The sequence below is a fragment of the Coffea eugenioides genome, chromosome 5, assembly GCF_003713205.1.
Source record: "Coffea eugenioides isolate CCC68of chromosome 5, Ceug_1.0, whole genome shotgun sequence".
Classification (NCBI taxonomy): Eukaryota; Viridiplantae; Streptophyta; class Magnoliopsida; order Gentianales; family Rubiaceae; genus Coffea; species Coffea eugenioides.
Window position 1 is genome coordinate 7,483,553 of NC_040039.1, and position 13,406 is coordinate 7,496,958.

Consider the following 13,406-nt stretch of genomic DNA (forward strand, 5'->3'; position numbering starts at 1 on the left):
CGTAAAATAAAAAAAAACTCAGGAGTTCAGGGGAAAAGCAGCATCCAATGTTTAAGAAAAACACATGTTCCTGGAGGCTGGAGCTTCTACAAAATGAATGCATAGAAAAGTTACCACGTAGGTCTTTGTTTTTCCTCAATCTTATGCTGAACTCCAGGAGGCTGCCTGTTTAATAATATAGGTAGCAGTATATGCCAAGTTTCCAAATTTATTTTAGATGGATTCCGTTTTTATTTAAAAGAAAAAAAACTGGTAGCTTTATTTGCTCTATTCTGTCAAGTTAGAGTGCCAAGTATCAATTGCCACAATGAGTTTGCTAAATCTGTAGCTATATGCTAAGAATTTGATCTTGGCCATTCGACATAGCATCAAACAGGATTTTTATTGAGATTTTTCTAATGAGTATATCTAATGTAGGCAACATCATTTGAATGCATACATTAATAATTGTTATGTTCATCACATCTAAAGTGTTTTTCTATTTAAATTTAATTTTTTCTTGAAAATATTAGCACCTACAAGCTACAACCTCTCTCCATCAGTGTCTATTGGGTTTCAAAAGTTAGATAAACACTTTATATATATATATATGGATTTTTCTAATGAGCGCCCTTAGGTCAGTCATTAACACAACTAGTATTCATTTGACCTATCATATATATACACATACTAATAATTATTATCCTGTCTTGTATTTATATATACTCTTTTTATTTAATCTTATCTACTTTTTCTTGTTTATATTTACTTTTCCTAATTATATATATATATATATATAGTCATTTGAAAAGTCAACAACTATAAGAGGAGTGATAACTTTCTCAAATTGGTCATCATGAGTGTAAAGTCTTTTTATCTTTATCACATTTTAATTGACTACTGAGGTATTCCACTATTGCAGCCGAGTCCACGTTGGGGGGCAGGTAGTTTTCTTGCACTGTAAACCATTAGTCCAGCTAGGGACAAGTTGCCAGATATTATTCTTGTTTCTTGGCATTTAAGGTGACAACTTTTTCCACAGGTCTGTGGTCTTTGATATTATTTCGAATTTTAGATGTTCCTCTTTGTAAAAGTCAATATTCTAAGCACACTGTTAAGACTTTTACCAAATTAAAAACGACAAATCAACATGCCTTTCTTCCTTTCCATATTTCATCAGCGCTTCTAGACTTTTGCATCATCATTGCAATCAAATAGGAATACATTACAACAGTAAATGACACACAAATTGCAACTAGTGCAATAATTGTATATATTTTTTTTTCAAAATTCCATACACTCTTACATATGCTCTTTTTTTCCATATGGGGCAAATACAATTTTAGTTCCTAATATTTAGCACCTACACGGTTTCAGTCCTTAAAATTTTAGCAAGAAGAAATCTAGTCCCAATGTTTAGCACATCTGATGTTTTAGTCTCTAATGCTCTGACAACAATAAATCTGATCCCAATTGTATCTAATTTAAAACAAATTTAAGGCATTTGAAGAATTTTTTCAACTACTGATAAAATTTAGTCACGTATAGTCATGTGTCTGTTAGATTGAATTTAGAAATAAATAAACAAAATAGTGAAACCAGTCGAAGCACTCAGTTTATCGAACCAGAATTCTATTTTCACTCTCTATCCCCACTGTTCCGCCAACATGAAACCCTAACACTAATTTTTGCGTATAGTTTAACAAATTTCTTTCATGTTTCTTGGTTAATTAGTTACTAACATGCCATCACATGAGTTTTTTTTTAATTGTACAAATTCAGCCATTGTTTTGCTTCTTTTAAAAAAATAATTAAACAAATGCGTGGCTGCACATGAGTAATTAAGTCAGTAATGGGAAAAATCCATCAATTGTTCTAAATTTGTTTGAAATTGAAAACATTAGGGACCAAATTTATTTTTACCAAGACTGTAGGGACTAAAATCGTATTAGGTGCCAAACACTAGGATCAAACTTTGTTTTGTTCAAACTTTAAGAACTAAAATCATACAAATACCAAATATTAGGGATTGAAACTACATTTCTCCCTTTCCATATACTAAGCCGCCATTTACAAACGAACTCCATGTATACAACAATGTTATACAAATTCAAATCAAATCATGTAACAAATATAAAAACAGCACAGTCACGTAATAACTCTAACCTTATCACTTTGAAGCACCTTTTCCTCATATTATAGTCCCAACATTGACGAACTTCATGACCAATAATGCAGTCTCGAATGGGGAAAGAAAGTCAAGCCGAAACCCTTTTTCTACAGAGAATTTTATTCAACAATAACTAGCGTATTGACATTATAAATAGCGATCTAGATTTGAGTAATAGCTATCCACCTGACAACTTATTATGAGAACCACTAAAGTACACACATTCACACATTAGAGATATGGAGGAGTTCAAGTCTTCAAACAAGAATCACAAGGATGATGATGGTGTTGTTCTTCCAGGTTTTAGGTTTCACCCAACTGATGAAGAGCTTGTTGGATTTTATCTTCGACGAAAAGTAGAAAGAAAACCCCTCCGGATAGAACTCATAAGTCAGGTTGATATCTACAAATGCGATCCATGGGACTTACCTCTGCCCAGTGAGTATAATTCTCCTCTTTTCCATAATTTCACTAATTATATAATCTTTCATGATGCATGGATTCATAACACTTTTATTGTGTCTATGATAAGTATTGAGCACCGAATAACCATAACAAGTATTAGTACGAAATGGATAACTTTTCTTTTTTTCAAAGAAATGGTTCCTGCAAACTGATACCAACAAGAAAGCATAAAGCAATTTGAAGCTGCTTTTAGTACATGACTGGTTCCTGCAAACTGATACCAACAAGATCAGGGTTTATGTTGACAAGTTGCTCGGTTTATAAACTAGTAATTAGTGTTAATTACGTGTATAAGATAATTTTCAAGCCACACGAGAAAAGACTAATAGTATAGAATTAAGCAGGTTATTGTTGTGTTCACATGAAATTATATTATAGCTCCATAACTATTCTAACTAGCTTCACCACAGCCTAGCTTTAGCTATAGATCGATTTAAAAACCGTAGAAGAGTTATCATGTGTAGTGAGTAAATAATGACTAACAATAAGATTCATTCTATTGCTCATTGGCAATAGTGATTCATGGATAATAACGCTTGTCTCATAGACTTATTAGCTTATTGTCGCATTAAAAAGCTAAAACCAGAGGTCACTAATTGGATTAGTAATGCACTGACATGTGATTAAATCACATCTTATGGCCCAAAGATCAAAATCTTTTTTTTTTTTTTTTGTTAAAATGCATGTAATTGTTGCTCCCTGCTTGAAAAACTACATTAACAGCAGGTAAACTTGTTCGACTAACGGCCAAGCTTTTGGAGGCTGCTCTTAAACAAAACATTTTAGTCCTACAATCGCAGTAGAAAGTGCTACGGTGCTTTAAGTTGACCAGGTTCAATTTGTTGAAGCAGTAGATCTCACAGCCAGGATACGTAGAGCAGAGTTGATTCTTTGCTTAGCTGAGTCAATGATCTACTTGAATCAAAGATGTTTTAGCCCATTTATATTGTTAAACCTTTTTGTTTACCACATAAAATTACTTAGAAATGAGGATTTGCATTCAGCCATACTACACGTGTGAACAAGAATAAAAATCTGAAACTACACACACACTTATATATATATACATACACACACATACAAACATACATACATATATATATACATACATATATATACACATGCATACATGCATACATATACACACACATACACACACATATATACACACACATACACACATACACATGATATATATATATATATATATGTGTGTATGTCTGTGGTATAGATGTATATACCACCAACCCAACTAATGATAAAAGGCATTCATACCACTTGCACCCAATTAGCTTAGTTATTAGCATCATATTTAGTTTTATTTGGGTTATTACAATTGAAGAGAAAATGAAAATGCTTCCTATTTTCTTCACAAATTCTGGCTTTTCCTTACGACTAAGTGCTTTTGCACGTTCAACTCTTTGTTACTCACAGAGGTTGGCGTTGTCGGAGACAAGGAATTTTATTTCTTCTGCATGAGAGGAAGAAAGTATAGAAACAGTGTAAGACCAAATAGAGTTACTGGATCCGGTTTCTGGAAGGCGACTGGAATTGACAAACCCATATATTCTAGTGGGGAAACAACTCAATGCATCGGCCTCAAGAAATCCTTAGTCTATTATAGAGGAAGTGCTGGAAAAGGAACTAAAACTGATTGGATGATGCACGAGTTCCGGCTCCCACCCGGTTGGACTCATTCAACTTCAACCCAACCTAATCCAAGGAATAATATTGCTCAGGAAACTGTAAGTTTGACTCGTTTCATCTTTGGCCTTGACCTTTCTGCATCACTTTTCCCCTCAATTTTCTGGTTCAGTAGGAAATTAATATTTCATGATCACCGGTGTAATACTCCTTATGATGCAAAAACCGAACCAACACTGCCTAATGCCAATCTTACCTGCCCCAAACCCGTTTGTATTAACAATTGAAATACTGCTAAAAGAAAAAATTCCTATTGGGTAGCTAGGGATTCTTCTTTACCTATATATGGATTGCATTGGATCCTAGAAAGATACATTGAAAAGAATCTGTTGGGTCTTCCAATATCAACAGGTTAGTCATCACATCATTTTCTGGCTTAGTGCTTCTTTAATTGCGATCATTGTCTTGGAATGGTTCAACACGATTATTTGCATTTTTGTGTCGGGTTTAAACATCAGGACTGTCCCACATGAATGTGATATTATTAAACTTTGAACAAGGTCGCTTGCACTTGCCTCAATCCATGAACCTCGCAGTCAATAATATTTGAAGTTTGGTGGAAATGTCTTCATTATTAGCCCTCAGTACACAAATGCAATAGCTAATTAGCTCCAAGTGTTCACTATTACATGTATATAAGAGATGTTTTTGGAGACAATACGTAAGATCTTAAAAAGATAATTTGAAGTATTAAAGTAATTAAAATTTGATTTTATAGATCAACTAATCGAAAAGCAGGCTAAATTTTTTTTTAAGTAAATATTTTTCCAAGGCAAAAGTTAGGTGGAAGGGGATAATGGAATTTTTCTAAACTTCTAGAAGGTGCAGGGTTGGGGACTGTTTTTAGTTTTTATTTAGAGGGAGGGGGTCAAAAGAGTGGTCCAAATACCAAAACTTGTGGAGCAGCTGCCACTCGGGCCCCCTTGTTGCCCCGCCCCTAAATAAGTGCTTATTTCTCCTTTTTTTGGATAAAGAAAATGTGGTAAGGACATTCAATTTACTACATAAGAGCTTGACTTTAAATCCATAAAAGGGAAAATGACTTGTTTATCACTTACTTACATTTTGGGGAAAATCCTTTCTTGTCCCTCGCTTTTAAAATGAAGTAAATTAGTTTCTCATAGTCTATAAAAACGAAGCTCTTTTGTCCCTGAATGATAACTTAATACAAATTTTAGGGGTAAAATTAGAACATCAATTTAGTTTTCTTCAAATCTAGCTACACTTGGAATGCACATGAAATTAAGTTAAGATAAACACTAAAAAAGTAAAAATTATAAGATCAAAAACAAACTCTTCTCTCAAAAAATTAAATTCTTTTGAGAAAGTGATATTAAGTCAACATAAAAAGGAAAATGTTAAAATTATAATATCGAAAACAAACCATTCTCGCTAAAAAGAAAAATTAAAAATTATAACAAAAAAAACAAACCTTAGTCTTTTAAAAAATTAAAAAATTTTTACTTCAAAAATTAAAAACTTTTGAGTTATAAAATTTTGTAACTTAAGGGTTTATTTTATATCTTATAATTTTTAATTTTTCCCTCTCTATGTTGACTAATTTCATTTTCTCAAAAAAAAAAAATTAACTTTTTTTTAGAGAGATGGGTTTGTTTAGGATAATATAGTTTTTTTTCTTTTTTATGTTGAGTTATGGTTATATGCATAATAGGTGCAATCAGATTTGGAAGAACTAAAGTGATTTTACTGCTAAAATTTATATAAAGTTATCATTCTGGACTAATTAGCTCCATTTTTAAAATACGAGGGTCTAATTTACTTCATTTTAAAAATGAAAAAAGAAAATTTTTTTTTGCTAAAATGTAAGAGATGAAATAGGTCATTTTTCCTTCATAAAATGCTTATAAGGACTGTGTCAAAACTTGCGAAGCTTGCACAATTTTGAAGCACGCTATGATCCATAAGCACTAGAATATAAAAAGGAAGGCAAATCTAAAACAGATAGATATCATGGAGTGGTCCATTCATTTATTTGTTTTGTTAATTATCAAAATATATATGCTTTGTCAAAAAAAAAAAAGAAAGGAAAAAAAATGAGATTGGTGTGGTAAAATTGATAAGAGTCTTGATTATTGATAAGAGTCTTTAAAAATTAAAAAAGAAAAATTTGAATTACCAAAAAATATGAATATTTCTGCATTTTAAATTAATTTTCGGTTGTTCATTTTGTGTGGTAAAATTGAACGAATGTACTAACCTTGGATGCCGTTAACCTGTTCGTCATTTGGTCTTGCCATTGGATGAACACCGAACTTAGAACTAATATGCTTAGACAAGACTTGATTAAACAATAACCTATGAAATTCTCTGTTAAAATCAAGTACATAGTTGGTCGTTAAACACCTCAAAATTCTTATTTCACCCACTAGATTATTTTTATTCTAAACAGCTTACTTAACTCCTAAATATACTTCAATCTTCACCATTCCATTAACTCTAGCTGTTAAGATGCACGAAAGTTGGCCCACGTGGGAGGGGCACCTATTCTGAATAGACAATTCTGTCATTTCAAATGCAATCATCAACCTTTTTAAGGCTTTAGCTCCTGATTTAGTTACCTATTTCTTATCAGGTATTTTCCTTTTAGAACCCACATTCTCTCCCTGCCCTAATTGTATCCTTGTAGTTTTTAATTTTTTTTTCTCGAATGACTATAAGTTAGGTTAGGGCAACTTGCATGGATTTTCTTTTTCTTTTCCTTTTTTTTTTTCCTTTTGGGGATCTATGGAGGGAAACCCTTTAATACTTTTGGTACTTTTGTTTTATTCTGGCTATCAAGATTATGGGTCCGTTTGTTTCGGGTGAAAATGTTTTCCAGGAAAATATTTTCCTAATTTCCCGTGTTTGGTTGCACAAAAGTTACTGAAAACATTTTCCTATGTAAAATATTTTCACTCATCTTATGGAAAACAACTTCCCTTCCAAACTTACTGAAGTTGTTTTCCGAAATGCATGCATCCCGCCTGTAGTATGTTCCAAACTTACTGAAAACATCTTGTAGTATGTTCTTTTTTTTTTTTTAGTGTAAACAGGAGGACTCGAACCCAAGACCTCTTCCTTACACTCCCTCCCCCGTACCACCCAACCCAACTCTCCCCCTAGTATATTCAAAATAAAAAAAAATCTCATCCTGTTCATCCTATGTTAGTAATTAATTATGTATAATAGGGACATTCTTTTCTAGAGAAATTTTTAGCAGTGAGAGTGCAAGATATATGTCATAATAAGCATTGCATGTGATTGATATTTGACACTAAATGGCCAGCAATTTGTTTATTGCTTAAGGAGATATTTTTTATTCATATATACATTTCTCCAAGATTTTTTAAAGTTAAACAATGAGATAAATTTTCTTATTTTGCATGGGAAGAAGTATGTAGTTATAATGTGTAGAAAGTAAAGATAGAGATAAAAGTGAAAATATTTCAAAAGTTAAACAAACACCAGAAAAATGAAGTAAGAAAATATTTTCAATAAGCTAACCAAACACCTGAAAATGATGAAAGGGAAATGATTTTCATGGAAAATTACTTCCACGGAAAATATTTTCCCAAGGAAAACATTTTACTTCCAACCAAACAGACCCTATATGGTTTTCTTTTTCACCCAATCTGTTGATTTATAAGATTCTTTGCACTTATGACGTTGAGGAATCAGGAAAAGAGCTCATTCTTTGGAACTAAATTTCATCCTGATCACTTAACATTGAGAATTTCACAGGTCTTAATGCGGAGAAGTATTACACTCCCTAAAATGTAGCTCATCAACATAAAGCGGCTAGTGACCTAAAGGGTTTCATGCACAATATCCAAATTGTCTATTCAAAATAGGTGTGGCTTTCACCTGAGCTAACTTCCATCAATCTCAATAGCGAGAGTTAATGGAATTATCAAGATGCAGCATTTTTAGAAGTTTAGTGGGTAATTCGCATGAAAAAATGTTTAGTAGGTGAAATAAGAACCTTGAAGAATTTAGTGACTTACTACGCACTTCAGCCAATGAAATTTATAATTTCCTTTAGGTCTTCTACATGGAACTCCAGGTAGTCCTACCTCTTAGTAATAAACAAGGATAATTGTTCATATGCTTATGTAAAATACAATAGTAGAAATTTGAAGAGAGAAAAAGACTTTCCCTTGTACAATTTAGTTTGGATGATTGGAGAGAGCCATAGTTAAAAACAAATTGCAAAGATACAAAAGTAATTCAAGAAGATATCTTTGAGAAAGTCAAGATGCAGATTGTCCTCCGTCAAGAAAGTCAAGAAGACGGATGCTAATAGATGGCTGTAAAGAGTTTGGTTGTTACCAAAGAACATTTGTTCAATTTGAAATTTTTAGTATTAGTTGCTGCTATTTCTTTTGTAGTTGGTATACAAAGTATCTCAAACTGTTTTGAAATTAGTATCGGATGTAAGTTGTGTACGTTAGAATTATTGATTTGAAACATATCTTGTACGTTATTTTGGTTCTTGGGTACTAATAAATTCTTATTTACCCAAAAAAATTTGCAAAGACACAAAAGTTGGTTCTCCAATCTAAGTGTTACGTAAGTAAAATAGTTACAGTGACTAATACCTCTATTTTTTTATTTGATGTGGCACAAAAGAAAAAAAAATTCTAATTCGATTGTGTTTCCTTTATTTTTATTTTATTCCCTTTATCTTGTTGGCTGCTATCTTTGAAGTGTACTAATATTAGTTACTTTGACCAATACCTCTAATTTTCTTAATTTGATGTAGTGCAAAAAAAAAAAAAAATCTATTGGGATTGTATTTTTTGTTATCTTTAGCTTTTTTCTTGTTTGGTTATTCCCTTTATCCTATTAGTTGCTAAGGATTAATCTTGTAGTAGTAATATATATATATATATATGTTAACAGGTGTAGATGCATATCACATGTACAAAGATTGAAGTTCAAATTCGAACTGAGATTAGATAGCATTTTATATCGGCCAGTATATACATTTTCAGTGTATACAAAATTAACTCTTATGCAAATCCTATACAATAGGAGATAGCAGGGATTGTAGTTAGCTCGCTGGGCATGAAATTTTGTTGGGACAGGTGGTCTGTAACTTCTCTAGTAATCTCAGATGCTTCCCATCTTAGAAGTGAAATTTCCAACTAAATTCTCATAATTGTCGCCTATACATATGCATATAAACCAGGAAATTAAAGGATGAAAGTGGAATCACAAACTTAATGTAAAAAAATGAAAAAGAAAAATGTAATTAGAGGCATTATCCATCTTAATCTTGGCTTTCCTTCAAGATCACATAATACATGAGGACTTTCAACTTGTTAACTTGCTGCATGCATGGTGAAGCCAAGTATAATTTGCCATTATATTAGTTATACTACACAACAACTAAAATGGTAGCTATGCTTTTGAACTTGTATAAATCTTCAGGATGATTGGACGCTTTGCCGAATCTTCAAAAGGAATGCATCGTCCAAAAGGTATAAACCAGACTTGAAACATGCCTGCATTAAAGGAGGCTCTGGGGCTGCAAGTTCAAAGCCATGCAGCTTACAATCTCAAAACAGTTGTCATCCCTACACAACCCTTGAAGATGTTGGTTTTCAACAAAGGACAAATGCAGCTGCAGGAATAGATGTTAATCACAGCAACCAGTTTTTGGCAGCGCAGGAGCAGATTTTATTGGTAGCTCAAACCTCCTACTCGTCATCCAGCTCCAACTTTTGGAATTTAAATGGTGATGAATTCTTCAGAGACGGACGATGGGATGAACTGAGCCCTGTTGTTGACTCAGCTGCTGATATGAGTAACCCCTCTGCTCATTATAGGTAAAAGTTATGATCTGCAGTCTGAATTGCCGAACTTTTTAAGACTAATTCCACTTTGCACTCCAAACTTGTACCAGTTTTTCACTTTACATCCTAAATTTCAATTTTGAATACTTTGCAGGTTAAACTCTCAATTTTAGACAATTTACACCTTAAACTTTTAAATTTGTCTCATTTAAGTCCAATCAATAACAGCATTATCAAAATTAATAAGATAAATGGTGGTGCGAATTAATGACAAAGTAATATGTTGTTCTACTGATTGTGATACTTTGACTCCTTTTGACAGTTCTTAGTACATTATTACTGATATATATGGTCCGAATAACTAATATCATTAGCAAAATTAATAAGATAAAAGATGGTATAAATTAATGACAACGTATCCTTTTTATTCTAACTACTATACCTTGACTCCCTTTCACTACTTTTAGCAAATTATCATTGATTACCGGGGTTCTCTATGTTGTTAGTTTCAGTAATGCTGTTATTGGTTGGACTTAAATGTGACAACTTGAGAAATTACAGTGCAAAGTGTCCAAAATTGAAGTTTAAGATACAAAGTGAATAATACAAATTTAGACATGCAAAGTGGAATTAATTAGTCCAGCTTTTTACTAGGGTAGTCTGGACAATGATGTCGCCAGTGATTAAGATATGAAAGGTTCAATATATTGTAAAGCTAGCTAGATAAATATTCTGGCAGTATTTGGAGATTATGTTGCATCAGTTGATATTTGAATCGGATTGGGTTTCAGGGTAGTCTGTACAATGATGTCGCTAGTGATTAAGATATGAAAGGTTCAATATATTGTAAAGCTAGCCAGTTAAATATTCTGGTTGTATTTGGAGATTATGTTGCATCAGTTGATATTTGAATCGGATTGGGTTTCAGAATCATTTTTCTAGTGTTAAAGGGCAAAGAAGGCAGTTTTTACATTTCTTTTGTTTTTTAATCTTCTATATTCTTTAAATAGAAGTCTAAAAAATACTGATGAGCACAAATATAGTGAACTTGATCATTTTCCCATCATTTTATGATTAGGTTCAAAACTGGAATTGTCACAAAATCACAAAATGGCCGTCGTTTGTATATCATCAAACCTAGACCAAAATGCCAGCATCTCTTATCTTTTATTTCACATGGAAATTGAAAAAATATCCCTCATTTGTTTTCTTTCTTGCCTCATCAAGCCTACACCAAGACACGGCTCTCTTTGATCTTTTATTTAAGTGGAAATTGGAGGATTATCCTTCATTCATTACAAAAAGCTCCAACTCTCAAGTCATTCCAATAAATAACATTAAGTAGCTAATTGCATCACTTTTATAATTAATTATGTATTGTAATTTTGAAACTCCATAAATTGGACACGGATAATACCAAATTCCAACTTGTTGGAACCTGATTCCTTAGCTTTCCTCCTATGCCCATTTAGGAAATAAGACAGCCTTTTTCTTTTTATCCAGACGGTGTTCCAAAATATGGGACATTTCTCTGTTCCACATCTTTCCTAGGTAGAGCTCGATTTATTTTGAAATCTAATATTCCTTTTTGTCGTACATCTTCCTATCTCCTCAAACTTAAGGATAAAACTCATTTTCACTATGAAAGCACTCCCTGCTTGTGAAGCCTGTATTCCAAAAGTTCAATTAAAAGCTTATTCTTAGCTATTCATTGATTAGTACGTATAGAAAAGTTTAACTTTTCATTCATTGTCACACCCCAAAAATTAAAACATCAGCACGTCCTGTACATGCACGGTTTCCTTCCAATTACAAGGCATGTTCAATCTGAAGTATGCATGTGAGACATATGTTGAGAAAATATAAAATCTACTAAAAAGAAACCACTTCAAAGCCTACTTTATTACATAATCTATTCATGAGAACAAAAACCAGAATGTCTAATCAACAACATTTGTCTACATACTAATTGACCAATCACTCTTCAAGTATCTCTTAGGCTACCATCAATTTTATCATAGCTATAGCCTATTTCTTCTTCATCACAACAAGAGCATCTATACATGATATGAGTTACCAAATCACTAGCAATATCTAATACGTCTTTCTCTCAGACTAAGAATATTGCGTACATACAGCTTTACTAAACTAATTTCACATGAAAATGCAAATTACTCAAATTATTGATCAAGTGCACTTCAAATACATGGATAAATCATAAGCCACATAAGTTTTTGATAGACACATCAAATCATACACTTGTGACCAATGAATTTTCAAATTGTTAATCAGAGGTGGGTCTCTATTTGTCCCTTTTACTTTATTCTCACTTGTGCAATGATGGTGGTTGTTCGTGAAGAAATTTTTTAGGTAACTTTGAAATTTTCATAAGAATTTTTGCAAACTTTTGTGTTGATTAACAAATTCCTCTACTACCTAACTAATCTTCTGCTTATATCTATTTTTCACATCTCAGTCTAAACTATTCGAAATATATTTAAAAGATTTCTGATTAATATTTTTAAAGGTATCGTGCAGCACATAGAAAATTCTACTAGTTATTCAAGCAAGATGTATGACTACATAATAAGCAATAATACATACATTTGTCCATAAAAAGTTTACGATGATTATTTTAATTTGTAACTGATTAAAAGATATAAAAAATGCCAAGATGTATTATTGAAAATTGCACTCGAGAAAAGTGCCATCAAACTCATGTATATCTAATAAAATGTCATAATTAATTCTTAAAAATATGTAAATGAAGCTAGCTATTTTGTTAGCAAATTACAAGAAATATTGCACAAACATAAATTGAATCACACGCATATATATACTTAGGTATTGTAGGGTGCTTATAAATTTTCTTTCTAGTTCACTCCACCATGTTCTATCATGGTTCAGTGTTACTTATCTTCATTTTTCACATGTCACTCTAACATTTTAATATTATACTTATAGAAATTTTGGATTTTTTTTAGAAGTATCGTGCAATACATGGGAAAATTTCAAACACCATTTGAACAATATAAAAGACTAGATAATGTGTAGTACTAGTACATGCATATTCTAGCTTAGAAAATTTTTCACGTGTACCTCAAAAATTTATTGTCTTGTTAATTGAAATAATTATATATTTTTGAATAAAAATAAATGAGCATCGAATAAACTTATAATTTGATATAATGACGCTATTTATTAACCACCCATCAACCTTGAAGTTACTATAGTGATATACCTAATAAGTTTTGTGATTTTGTATCTACTTATAGTTAAAGAAATGTCTA

At 32.0% G+C, this 13,406-nt stretch overlaps 1 protein-coding gene across 1 annotated transcript; it reads left to right on the forward strand.

Annotated features, from left to right (window-relative positions):
* Window positions 1-2,315: 2,315 nt before the first annotated feature.
* On the forward strand, window positions 2,316-11,049 carry LOC113772157 (transcription factor JUNGBRUNNEN 1-like). The gene is made up of 3 exons (XM_027316725.1): window positions 2,316-2,587; window positions 4,049-4,359; window positions 9,752-11,049. Exons 1-3 carry the CDS (start codon window positions 2,389-2,391, stop codon window positions 10,151-10,153), a joined length of 912 nt encoding a protein of 303 aa, XP_027172526.1. The 5' UTR covers window positions 2,316-2,388; the 3' UTR covers window positions 10,154-11,049.
* Window positions 11,050-13,406: the final 2,357 nt, after the last annotated feature.

Coding starts and splice junctions, on each gene's coding strand:
- LOC113772157 (XM_027316725.1), top strand. CDS start 2,389: ATGGAGGAGTTCAAGTCTTCAAACAAGAATCACAAGGATGATGATGGT. Junction 2,588..4,048: donor ATGGGACTTACCTCTGCCCA/GTGAGTATAATT, acceptor TGTTACTCACAG/AGGTTGGCGTTGTCGGAGAC. Junction 4,360..9,751: donor ATAATATTGCTCAGGAAACT/GTAAGTTTGACT, acceptor ATAAATCTTCAG/GATGATTGGACGCTTTGCCG.